The following is a 12,698-nucleotide window of genomic DNA, read 5'->3' as shown; positions in this document are numbered from 1 at the left end:
TTGAATTGTCGTATGCGAAGATACTTCATTTGCCGAGTATGACTGGTTTGAAATTACAAAATAACTGGGTGATTCGTGGAAAGCATACGCAGAGAGAGCCCTTTCAACGTTTCCGTTTGTGACTGTGCACAAGAGGAGGCTGCCGTGGTAAGGAAAAACGCCGTATGGGCCTTCAGACGTTGCCAAATTTCGTTTGATAAAATTTAAATTATCAGATAATCTTTGAATATTTTTCCGCCAATTTTATGGAGAATTTTATGCGCAATTAGATCTAAATTATCTGAAAAACTCAAGAAAAAAGATTTGTACCTTTACCTTAAAAATTCATTTTCTTTGACAGTTAATCTGGCAACATTTGAATGTTTATGCGACGTTTTTACACAGCACGGCATAAAGTACTTTGGTCCAAAAAAAACTCTGAATTGTGTTATTCATACGATAAGTAAAGGAATATTCTGCAAACATTTCTTCAGAATTGGTCGCCCAGAACGCCTTCAACATCGATGGATACCACCTGGGGCTACCGCCAAGGCTGTTTAGTTGCATCCCAAGTTTCATCCGCAGTTTAATTGATGCAGACTTGACTGACTATGCCGCTCAATGAAATGAGCCTTCAGAAAAGATCGAACCTGAAATGTTCTACTGAAACTGAACATTTTTCTGGTTCTATTGTCACATTATACAGCTAAAATTTATTTGTAAAACCAATAAATCTTGGCCATAATTAGGCGAGACTTGACGAGATTCTAAACCAACGAAAGCACTTGAGTAATCGTCATTTGTTGGAAATGTCGATAAATTTCCTTCTCTTTGTTCAGAATATTCTGTAAAATGTTCAAGCTACAGGGTTGCCACAGAATTTATAGAATGAAATTCCCTGACATTTTCCTGATTTCGCTGACATATTTGAGTAAAATTCCCTGACAATTAAGGATATGCAATATGATCAAAAATATCTAATTTGAAATAGTTTACAAGCGAAATTTGTTTTTCTTTACGCCAAATCCATTCTAGAAAGCGAATAAAAGTAAAATTAACAATTTTTCCCTGACACTCACTTCCACTGGACAGATCCCCTGCCATTTTCAGGTTTTCCCTGACTTTCTTAAAATCCCTGATCTTTTCCCGGTTTTCCTGGTATTCCCTGACTGTGGCAACCCTGAAGCTATGAAGTTGATTCGGCCTTCATTTACTAAACAAAATAAAAGTGGAGATTTTTAAACACCGCTAGCAAAATACGCATTTTTGAAGTATGAGCCCCAGAAAGCGTGGATTCATACGTAAAACAGCTAGGGCTCACGTGGAATTCGAGATATGCCCTTAAAAGTTTTCACATCAAGTCGATCTCTCCCATTGACTCGATCTTCTGAGTAGTGTGACGTGGAGTGAAAACCTGCTTTAACGTTACGTAACGCAGCCCCTAGAGCGTTACGTATTCCGCGAGGGGTTTTTTTATGGGGTGGATCACGACCCCAGATCGCGCGCAACTTGGCACTACTCGACTCATTTGCACGCGGTCAGGATCGTCTTCAAAGACGGGGCTCTCGAGGCTGCACTGCTTTCACCGCCACCGGGGGGTGGAAAAGGGGGACAGGGGGGTGGAAAACGCTCGCGCCAGCGGAGGGAGGGAGCTAAAGCCGCCGCGCGAGATTTGAATTGAGGGTCTTGGAGGAGGAGGCGGATATTTGCTGTTTTTGAAAAATTGAGATATTAATGATTTCAAGTGAAACTAGTCTGAATGTAAGTTCTGTGAAAACTTCGCCCTCAAATTCCAATTTTTAAGCATCGAAAAGTTAATTTGAATTTTCTTTCCGCCATGAGAATCCATGAAGTTCCGAAACTTCAAACACGTATATTTATTGAAATAGCAAAAACTGCACTTATGCGCCTTGTCCGCGAGACCCTTAAATTTCAAAAACTTTGCAGTCTCAGCCGAAAACAAATATGACCGTCTGCTGTTGATGTGAACTAACAATACAAGAACATTTGTGAATAATTACAATTTTTGTCCTTTAAGTGAAACGTTACGTAACGCAGCCCCTAGAGCGTTACGTATTCCACGAGGGTTTTTTTATGGGGTGGATCACGACCCCAGATCGCGCGCAACTTGGCACTACTCGACTCATTTGCACGCGGTCAGGATCGTCTTCAAAGACGGGGCTCTCGAGGCAGCACTGCTTTCACCGCCACCGGGGGGTGGAAAAGGGGGACCGGGGGGTGGAAAACGCTCGCGCTAGCGGAGGGAGGGAGCGGGCACGAACTCATCTCGAACATATTTCCCGCCGCGGAACATAAGTCACGGCCCACTCCTCGGCTCCTTTTTAATTAATAAATACTCGAGTTGAAGAGCTCTAATCTCTTGTTTTTAGCCGGCTCCCGCTATGGATTCCTCTCTTATTCTGCCGTGCTAGGGAAGAACGCCGTATGAGCCTTCAGACGTTGCCATATTTCCTTCAAGAAAAGCCGAATTCACTCAGAAAATTGTGAATATATTTCCTCAAATTTTTCAGTCAATTTTGTTCATGATTTAAACTAAATTATCTGAAAATTTCAAGGAAGAATATGTATAATATTCCTCTAAAATACATGTTTTATTCGGGGAATTTTGGCAACTCTCGAATGTTCATACGACGCTTTTCCTTTCTCTCATAAGGTAGAACGTCGTATGAGCCATCCGACGTCACCGGATTTCCCCCGTTGAGACACGAATTCTCATGTGGATTCTTTGCTATTTTTTCTTTCAAATTTTCGGAGAAATTACTTTTTAATTTAATCTGAAGTACGTGAAAATTCCAAGAGGAATTATTCGTAGCTTTCCTCAAAAATTAATGTTATATCACGGGACATTCAGCAACGTCGACTTTACATAGGACGTTTGTTTCTTATCTGGTAGTTATTTAACCCCCGACCGCGGTTGAGGGTCGGGAACTCTCGTGCCAAAAAGGAACGCCGTATGAGCCTTCAGACGTTGACAAATTCCCTTCGCAAAACCACAAATTTCCGGGGAAAATTTTTAAATATTTTCCTTCCAATTTTTTAGAGAATTTCGTTCGTAAATTGATCTGAAGTGTCTAAAAATCCCAAGGAAAAATATACGTAACTTTCTCCTATAGTAAATATTTTCCGAAAGGAAATGTGGCAGTATTCGACTGATCATACGTCGTTTTTTCTTCGCACCGCAGAACTGTTCTCGGCACCGACGCGCCGATACTGTATGAAACACTTTAAGCCGCGGAAAAATGGAGCCGGAGTGCTTTAGTGAAGCTTCAATCGTCAGTTCTCTGGCGTAAGAACATGATGACTCCGTTTCCACATGGGCCCTGGAGAGCATAGGATTATACGGACGACGCGGCTCACCTAAAATTACGGTTTAGCCGTTACTTCGGAGGGCAACACGATAAGAGATCCCGCCGTCGACCTTTGCTCAAGCGTCGTTCGCACATCAAACGGTTTTGACGTCGTGTTGGGACGCTGACGCCAGAAACATGAATTGGATGTATTTCTATCAAACGGAACTATGTGCATTAAGACATGAGCGCTGAAACCCATAAGAATATGTGCATAACAGGGCTCACGTTATAATACACATAGTTCCGTATGATAGAAATACGTTCAATTGCTCAATCGAGTCGTCCGACATAGTGTACGGGAAACTACTGATGATACTTTTTTTACGTAAAGGTGTAAATGGGGAAAGGGACATCAGTCTACGGAGGTAAATGATAATTACGATGAAATTGATACACGGGGGAAAAAGCCTGTTGGATCGACGGTACAGACACTCAAAAAATTTGACAAGAAATTACTCAATCGGATATCTGAATCAAAAAAATATTTGCTTAAATTAAAAGAGGCCTGGCTCTCAATTCAAGCACAAATTCGATTGAATCATGTGTGCTTTTTTCTTGCCAAATTTCTCAAAAGTCTGGATTTTGGATCCAAGATACTTGTTCCCGGCGTATTTTAAGCAATTGTTTTCGATACGTTGATGTTTACTTGCTACCGTTAACTACGGAATTGTGTACTCACCAGTACAGTTCAGAGTGCAGCCGTGATCGGGCATTTCACCTGCAAAAAATAGAAAATGTACACATAAATTAAGTGAATATGATAAATGTAATATATCCATACTCTAAATGTGATTTTCTTGCGGTTTTATCGATGATAAATTTTTTCAGTTGGCTGGAGGTCAAGAAAAGAATGTGGCCCAAACTGTATGTAACAAGGTGGTAAAATAGTGCACTCATGAGCCGCAGGCATGCGACAAGAGGGTTGCGAACAAGGCTCGTGAGTTAAAGACCACGTTGCTGATCGTCGTCGCTTCCGTCGTCGCCGCTGACGTCACTGGCGCTTTACAATTTCTATTCATTCTTGCGGCCCTCGACTAACGAGCACACCTGTTCTTTTACACCTACCTCTGATTGCGTACCGTAGAAATACGTTCATTTTACGCGCAAAATTTTCTGAAATTGATTGATTGAAAATTTCTCTCCCGAGCAAAAAGTTGGTGCTTTGGAGAGGAATGTATCCGATTCTAAGCACTAAATAGTTCCCCGAAGGAGAAAATATTTCTCTCCCCAGCAAAAAGTTGTTGCTTTGGAGAGAAATGTATCCGCTCTTAAGCAATAAATAGTTGCCCTACGGAGAAAAAATTTCTCCCCTTTGCATTGAAAAGTTGTTTCCGAGAGAAATGTTTTCTCTCCCGAGCAAAAAGTTGTTGCTTTGCAGAGGAATGTGTTCGTTTCTAACCACTAAATATTTGCCTAAGAGAGAAACAATTTCTCCCCTCTGCATTGAACAGTTGTTTCCGAGAGAAAAATTTCTCTACCGAGCAAAAAGTTGGTGCTATGGACAGGAACGTCTCCGTTCCTGAGAACTAAATATTTGCAAAGAGGAGAAAAAATGGCTTTCTTATGCATTGAAACGTTGTTTCCGAGTGAAATGTTTGAGCCGAGAGCTATGAGGAAGAAGTCAAAATCAGTTTTGATCGAGTGTGAACAAGGCGTAGTAAATGGTCAAATATTTAGCGATCTGCAAGAAAATCCCCCGACTTTCAAGATTGGGCAACATTTCCTGATTCTTTCAGGTATTCGATGATTTTTAAGGACTCATCACTTAGTCTAAGTTTAGATTTTACAGTTTTCCATCTTGGAGCTCCATTCCACTCGATCCAATATGAAAATACACTCAATGTTCACTTTTTCACTTCGGGTATCGAATCACAACACGGAGAAAGAAAAATGATTACCGATCGTTAGCAAACGTACCCATTTCCCCGGGTTCTATTGTCTCGAATGATACTCGGAGAGGCTTTTAGCGCGTCTCGTCGCGTCGGAAAAGTGCAGTGGCGTGGCGTGCTTTTCGATTTATCGATTAATCTGCCCTTTAACTCTGTGAAAAAGGATCGACAAACAGGGTGTTCGCGGCGGAAGCCTCAATTATCGATTCTTTCCCATAGTTTCAAATGGGAAAATATCGATAATCGATCATTGATGCCTCGTCACTGGATGAAACTCAGCGCGAGGAAAGTGCTTGGATTTACGTGGAACTCGATACGAGCGACAGTGACATTTTGACGATGAAACTATAAAACCGCGTATCTCGGCTTACGACGCTGCAGACTCCCTGTCATAATTTATTTCCTAATGATGGCAATACTACTTCCTATTTCTTGAAAACTTCCTTGTATGAGTCAATGAACTATGAGCGAATTTTGTCTCGCGAATATATTTTTTCGGTGCATTCGCGAAGTTAATGATGCGAACAATACGATGAGCAAATTGAAACCACAAAAAAGTAACTCAAAAACCGATAAATTTGGAGTTCAATGAGCGCATTTTTTTCCAAAAATTTGCAAAGCCCCAGTTTCGCGCCGAACCGAATGAGGTCATCCGGCACCAATCAGAACCGAACATGGATTTCTACGATCTCCATCTTTTTATTCCTTGTACGTGAAAACATTTGAGAAATTGAAACTATATTAGTAGGATGAAAAAATCGAATCTCTTTATGTTACCTGTCTGTAGTAACATTTTCACATTGAAATACGTATAATTTTATGGAACATCAGTGAAAAATGATCGGTAATGACGATTTGACTACCGTAAGCCACCACTCTCATCATTTTCCGGCGCGATTGAAATTCCTTCGAATCTTTGGACTTTAACGGGTTTGTCCAGTTGATTTCAAAAATACGCAATATTTGACCACGTAACCTGGTCATTCCAGAATAATAAATAAGAAACACAAGGTTCGACGAGCCATGTTCCCCTCTGTGTGAAGATAATTATGGGAAAAAATCAAATGTGGCGAGTTCGCTTTCTTTTGATGAAATAAAATTGAATCGGAGATTTTGAAACACTGTAAAGGAGTTACGCGTTTTTCAAAATACACTGTAGATGTGACTTGGAGCCTGGTAGCCCCGCTCATGGACCCCGATTGTTATTTTCGTATCGTTGGAACTGCGTCATCTCGTCTCGGGCGCGCATCCTGTAATTGCGCGCTAAATGCATATTCCAGTCGAAAAAGTTCCCAGGCGATGGATACTTAATGGCTTACGCTTTTGTCATTTCGCGACGGGGAATCGCTGCTGTCTCCCGTGTTGTGACTGGAATGAATTATTTTTCACGGCGACGGGATCCGAACGTGGAATGGGTTGCATTAGTTCCTATCACGCATTTTTTAATTCCTCGTCGTTTCCGCGGGATTTAATCTTCTCCGCAGTCAATAATCATAGGTGCGCCTGAAAACAAATGTAAGAAAAAAGACCTAAATATCAATTGCCAAAGTGCGAAGCCAAGTATCTCTTTTTACGACGTCGCAGACTTCGAGTCATACTTTATTTTTTTCCTCAGGAAACTAAAGTTAACGTAATTTCTTAAAAACTTTCTTATTTTTTGCCACTGTAAGCAAAATATTCCGTATTTTGAAGCTGTGACATTTCCTTGTTTTCCTCGAAAAAATAAAATTGGTGTGGATTATTCCCAAAATTTAGGCGACTGCAACCCTAACTGAGGACACGTTTGGGCCATCCTATGCAGCTGCCGTGCTACGAAACGCCGTATGAACATCCGAGAGGTGTCAAATTTCCTTCGATAAAATGTTAATTTTTGAGGAGAGTTAAAATTATTTGCTCTTGAAACTTACAGAAAATTTGGATCTGGTCGCGAATACAATTCTATGCAAAATCGAAAGAAAAATATTCACAGATTACAGTGTGGCCCTACAGCCATAGGACACCCTGTTTAGGCACTCCAGTACACTGTAGTTCTACGGAAGAACACCGTACGAGGCATTAACCGTCGTGAAATTTCCATTAATAAAAAATGGGTTTTCAGTGGAATCTGTGAGAATTTTTCTCCGAATTTTTCAGAGAAGTTTTATCTCAATCAGATCCAAATCATCTGGAAATTTCAAAAGAAAAAATTCATAACTTTCCTCAAAAATGAAAATTTCGACGGAGGAAATTTGGTTTTTCATTGATTTGGCGAATCCTTTATTTTTTACGAGTTTCGAATTTGATATTTAAATGTTCCAATGTGCTCGATACTAGATAGCCTGACCAACACGGATATCGACGGTGTAAGTCGGCAATCGCATAAATCGGCTTGCGACGTCGCAGACTTCCTGTCATACTTTATTTTTCCAATGGAAAACTACTCAACGGCAATTCTGTAAAACTGCCGTGATTTTTCTTCTCTGTGCGAAGAAAATTATGCATAAACTTCAAGGATTCAAGCAATTGTTCAATTTGTTCTCCTTTAAAAAAATAACACAGAGGCGCAGATTTTCAGACTTCGCAAACGAGATATGTGATTTCGGACTTACGCCGTCGATATGCCCTAATCGTTCGTAGAGGAGAGGAGGAGGAAGAAGAAGAAGGAATTTGGCAACTCCCTAACGTACGTGGTTTTTCCTAAGGACGGAAGTAGAGAGGAGTGTGTCATTAGATAAGAATTGAGGATGAAGAATGAAAGTCCTCCTCGGCTTGAAATGCGTTTCTCGGATTCGGAAGCTTGGAAATAGGGACAGAGGAGAGGCGGGGCGATTTATGTAAAAACGGGGAACGGAGGAGGGGGGAGGAGGAAAAAGTCAGGGAACAGTAGTGGTTATTTGATGTGAGAGCCGAGTTAAACAATTGTGCGTGGCTCGGCTTAAACGAAAAGTTGGGAGCGGGCGTGGGCACACCACACTCGCCTAACATTTATCACCCGACACTCAACACGCCGCTAAGAGGGGCAGGTATCATCGCCCAAGCACAGTAGGAATATGTAGAATCCGCCCAGGATAGAGAAGGCAAGACACATTTCATGTACCTGCATTCTCTTAGGAGGCCCCATTCAGTTTACAATTTAATCAAGGAGGCTTTAAGGTTATTCGATGCACCCCATTTTTTGTTTCAGAGCGACGCGCGATACATCCCATCGATTCGTTCCTAGAGGAAGCATGACATATGTGCGTGACATGTGTGTCTTAACTCTTTGGTATTCTTCATATCAATGACTACGGTGCAAAACCACGTATATCCATTGCGATGTTTCAAAATTTTCGCTCCTTTCTTATTCATTTCATGAGAAAGAAGCCAACTTTAAACATTGGAATTTATAAAAAATATTCTGTCAAAGATGGGAATTCAAGATTGCTGTCAAGAAATTAAGTTGAGTAGTTTCCAGAGAAAACATTAAAGAATGCTGAGAAGTCTGCAATGTCCCAAATGGAAACACATGGTCTGTAATTTTAAACATCGATACCCTCCAGTGGACGCAGGATCCTGACGAATTATGCGCCAAACAGCACGGGGGGGGGGGGGGGGGATACAGCGCCTCGCGTGTTATACATCGACTATCGACTACAAAGGACCAACAGCTCCCCGTTCCGAAATCCCGCCGATTCGGAACCACTGCGCGGCGCCTCCATTTATATTCAGAAAAATGGGCACCATTAATGCTGAAATATTAGTCGCGAATACCCCGCGCGAGTACCGTCATTCACTCGCGGAAGCCATCCCGAATGCGATACATCGAAGTTCGATACACTCGACGTTCGATACATTGCACGCCTGGAGCGGGGGACTATCGAGACCGCGGTCGAAATCGCGATGCGGGAGAGGCGCGGCTGATCGTTGGACGAGTTACAAAGTCACGTCAAGCGCCTTGGCCCCGTCGATTAGGCATCCCGCATTCCGCCTATCGCGTTTATGGCTTAAAGATAAACACATTTACGCGGGTCGTTATTTTTTATCGGGGGCTCCTTTTCGTCGGCTGCAGCCTCTTCGCCCGCCCCGGGACCCTCCGCCCCGCCCCCCGCCTACTCCGCTGCGATTTCGCGAGAGCCTCCGCGGGCAATTAAAATTAATTGCCCCTTAATCAGACTTGGACGCTCTGTTTATTTTTCACTGCTCGAGTGGCGTAAAGTGTGCTCCGAAACGGCCGCCTCCCCGCTTATTTTTCATGGTTTTAGGTGACGGGAATTATCATAGGGATGGTGATAATTACTTCACTTCATGCGTTACTTGATATCAAATTTCTTCATGAGGGGTTGCTTATAAAATATACGCGACGCTAAATGTTGAATTCTCTTCACTTACCCCTTACCGTAGGCGCACCCCCCCCCCCCCCCCAGTCTGCCCAAAAAAGAGAAGAAGAAGGGCACAAAGAGAGAAATAAGAAACGAAGGAAAGAGAAAGGAAGGACGCTTAAAATTGGTAATTATTCATAACGAAATTGACTCAAACTGCGTATTACGTGCTTTAGAATTTGAACATTTCTGTGGGGAGTCTTCATAACCCCCCCCCCCCCCTTCGAAGTGTCTGCATTTGCGCCTGTCCGTTGCGCATCCGTAACACGAGTGTGCACCCCTCGTCCCCCTAAAAGAAACCCGTAGCGCTTTGTTTGACCACATAAAATTGCCATTTTGTGATGAATTTCTCATGAAACATTGCCACTTAACTTCAACTTTTCATCATAATTTGCGCTCGAAGCCGATTTCAACGTTACGTAATGTAGCTCTAGATTCCATTTTCCCTTAGTAATACATCTTAAACGACCTCCTTTTCCTCTATTAAAATACTATAACACACAAACATGTTAAATCCATCAATTTGAGATTCACACGGTCTTCCGATTAAAAGAAAAAGGGAAGCAGCATCTTTCCTGGCAAGAAAGTTGGATAGCTTTCTTACCAAGTCAAGGGTTGATAAGTTTGCAAATACTTTTTCCAAGAGAGAAACCGAATCTCTTGTAATGCAGAAAACGCTAAATTAAGCTCACGATGAGATACTCGAGAATGAGGCTAATTATGTCACTTATCCGTATTCCTGGAGATTTTCCAACCAAACGCTTAGCCCAATCGCTGTGGTATGATTAAAATGAAAGGTAATTTCTTCATAATGCTAGGCTTACACCTCAAATTCTGTTCTCGGAAACGTCCAACCACAAACAAACTTCACCGCCTGTTTTCGCGCGTAACTAGATGCTGTGTCTTGCCTGTGGCGGTAGAACTGGGGGGGGGGGGGGGGGGGGTTTAAGTCGCGAAAATTGGTCGAGACGCAAATAGGGCGGCGAGCTGAAAATATAAGCTGACATAGGAGATTTTGCATGAATTGTAAGGTGAGAACGTGCTCGGTTGAAATCAAACGGTAAGTGGATTTTTCATGGCAGCGGGGGAAAAAACAACCCGGAAAGTTCGCCTAAAAGTCAAATACGCGTTGTCGGATTCTGCTAAAATACTCTGAGGATCCCTATATTCATTCTGCGAATTCATTTCATATTCACGAAATTCGGCAATGCAGATTAGCGTTCTTTAACGAGCTTGGCCGGTGTGGCGCTGGAAATGGCGGCGAGGTGCAAACTTCTCTGCAAAATAAAGCTCCAATTATTTTCTTGAGAGCCCATATTTTTTCCCGGGAATATGTTCTCAAGTTTCGATGGAGGCGCAGAAAAGGAGGAAAGAGAATACTTGTCAGCGTTCGCTGCGCCGTTAGACAGGGTTAGAGTTAGAACACCACAAGATACACAGTAGGAAATACCAAATCAGCGGAACGAAACTATATGAATCCAGGTCATGCTTGACAATACAACAGCGTGCAGGAGAATTACTGTTTATTTAAGAAATACCTATTCTTTTATTTTAAATCACATTTTAAACAGTTAATCAAATTATGAACAATTTAAACGCAATTTAACATGGTCAACGTTTCGAGAGCCGATTGTTTCCATCATCAGGGATCAATGAACTGTACTTTTAATCTACGGCTGGAAATCTTGGATCCTGCCGGCGAACTCACACCGATCAAGGCTGGAAGGTTGGTACTTTTCTCATCTTTTCATATATTCAACAACCGTGAACAATGTATGACTATAAAAATTACCTTCACATGGTAAGAGTAGTCTGCAGGCGTTTCGGCCTCGAAAATTACCATACTGATTGCGATAAACGAAGATAAAAAAACACCGGAAGGATGCAAATAAGAGACCAAAAGGAAACGCACTGTACACTGTTTTACTGTCAAGCAAAACCTGAATTTACATAGTTTTGCTTCTACTGAGTAGACTATGAGCTCAATATTTGGTTTCATTTCAATTATGATTGAACGAAAACCTAATAATCTTGTAAGAAACACCTACATAGGCTGTAGAAAGCAAAACAAAATTACTCATAAAACCGGCGCGTTTCGAAGTCACCACCAGATATATTTTCTAATTGTTATTCCACAAAAAATACGTACAAGAGGTTTCAAAGGTCCAAAACAGGTACCATTTCACCACTGAGGTATCGTAGGCATCGTATCCTTCGAGATTGAAGGCATCCGAACGTATCATGATTGATCGCATCCTTCAAAAGCACGAAGTTCCCTCGCAAATTAAATCAAGTGACGACGATGAAAAGAGAGTGGTGGTCGAAATACCTACCAAGCCCTAGTGTCCGTATTGAATAACGTTTAGCATGATTTTTGGACTCCATTAGAGGAAAAAGAGACTTGTTTCAAGCAGATATGTGCTCAAATTTACCGCCGAGACGATTTTCTTATAAAGCAATTAAGAATATAATGCTTGCTTAAAAAAGAAAAGATGATTGTATTAAAAGGAAAGTCAAGCAAAAACCCGCTTTATTCTTGATTCAAGATAAAATCTTCTTGATGCCATATAATGTTTCTGCCTAAATCGAGTTACTTTTTTCCCTAAAAAAATTTAAAAATTACGCTATACGTTATTAAATACGGATGCTAGGACTTAGTGAGTTTTTGGACTACCGCTCCATTTTTGTGCTCTTCATTTATTAGTATCTTCATTTATTTTGCGAGGAAAGCTCCGTACTCTTAAAGGATGCCTGTCATTCTTAATATGTTGGAGCGCCATCAATTTTGTATGATACCGTGCAATACTCTCGGTGTGAAATAGTTGCTTGAGGCGCCGTGGCACAATGCGGTGCAGCGGGCGGCCGGCCAGCGCGGAACGCGTATTGGCGCCTTACAAACCTAACGGCATTTACGCATTGCGCAATGCGTGAAGTATCCCTGTTAGGTTTGTAGGCGCCGCGCCAGTGCGCGTTTCGCGCTGGCAGCAAGCAGCTCCGCTCTGTTTTAGGTTCTTATAATTTAACTCGCGGAGTCAGCGTATTTCAACTCATGATTTTGAAATATTTGCACACTCTACATAGGTTCTCATTTAAATTTTTAGGGGAAAATATGTATTAAAGAT

General features: G+C 41.8%; 1 protein-coding gene across 3 annotated transcripts in view; it reads right to left on the bottom strand.

Annotated features, from left to right (window-relative positions):
* Positions 1-12,698, bottom strand: part of LOC109030447 (limbic system-associated membrane protein) — a 688,975-nt gene that overhangs the window by 277,402 nt on the left and 398,875 nt on the right. For all 3 annotated transcript variants that reach the window (XM_072303110.1, XM_072303109.1, XM_072303108.1), the window contains one exon: positions 4,030-4,068. In XM_072303110.1, coding sequence (XP_072159211.1) covers positions 4,030-4,068 — 39 coding nt within the window. The remainder of the gene's footprint in view (positions 1-4,029; positions 4,069-12,698) is intronic.

The sequence above is a fragment of the Bemisia tabaci genome, chromosome 8, assembly GCF_918797505.1.
Source record: "Bemisia tabaci chromosome 8, PGI_BMITA_v3".
Lineage (NCBI taxonomy): Eukaryota > Metazoa > Arthropoda > Insecta > Hemiptera > Aleyrodidae > Bemisia > Bemisia tabaci.
This window is presented reverse-complemented; position numbering and strand designations above follow the sequence as displayed.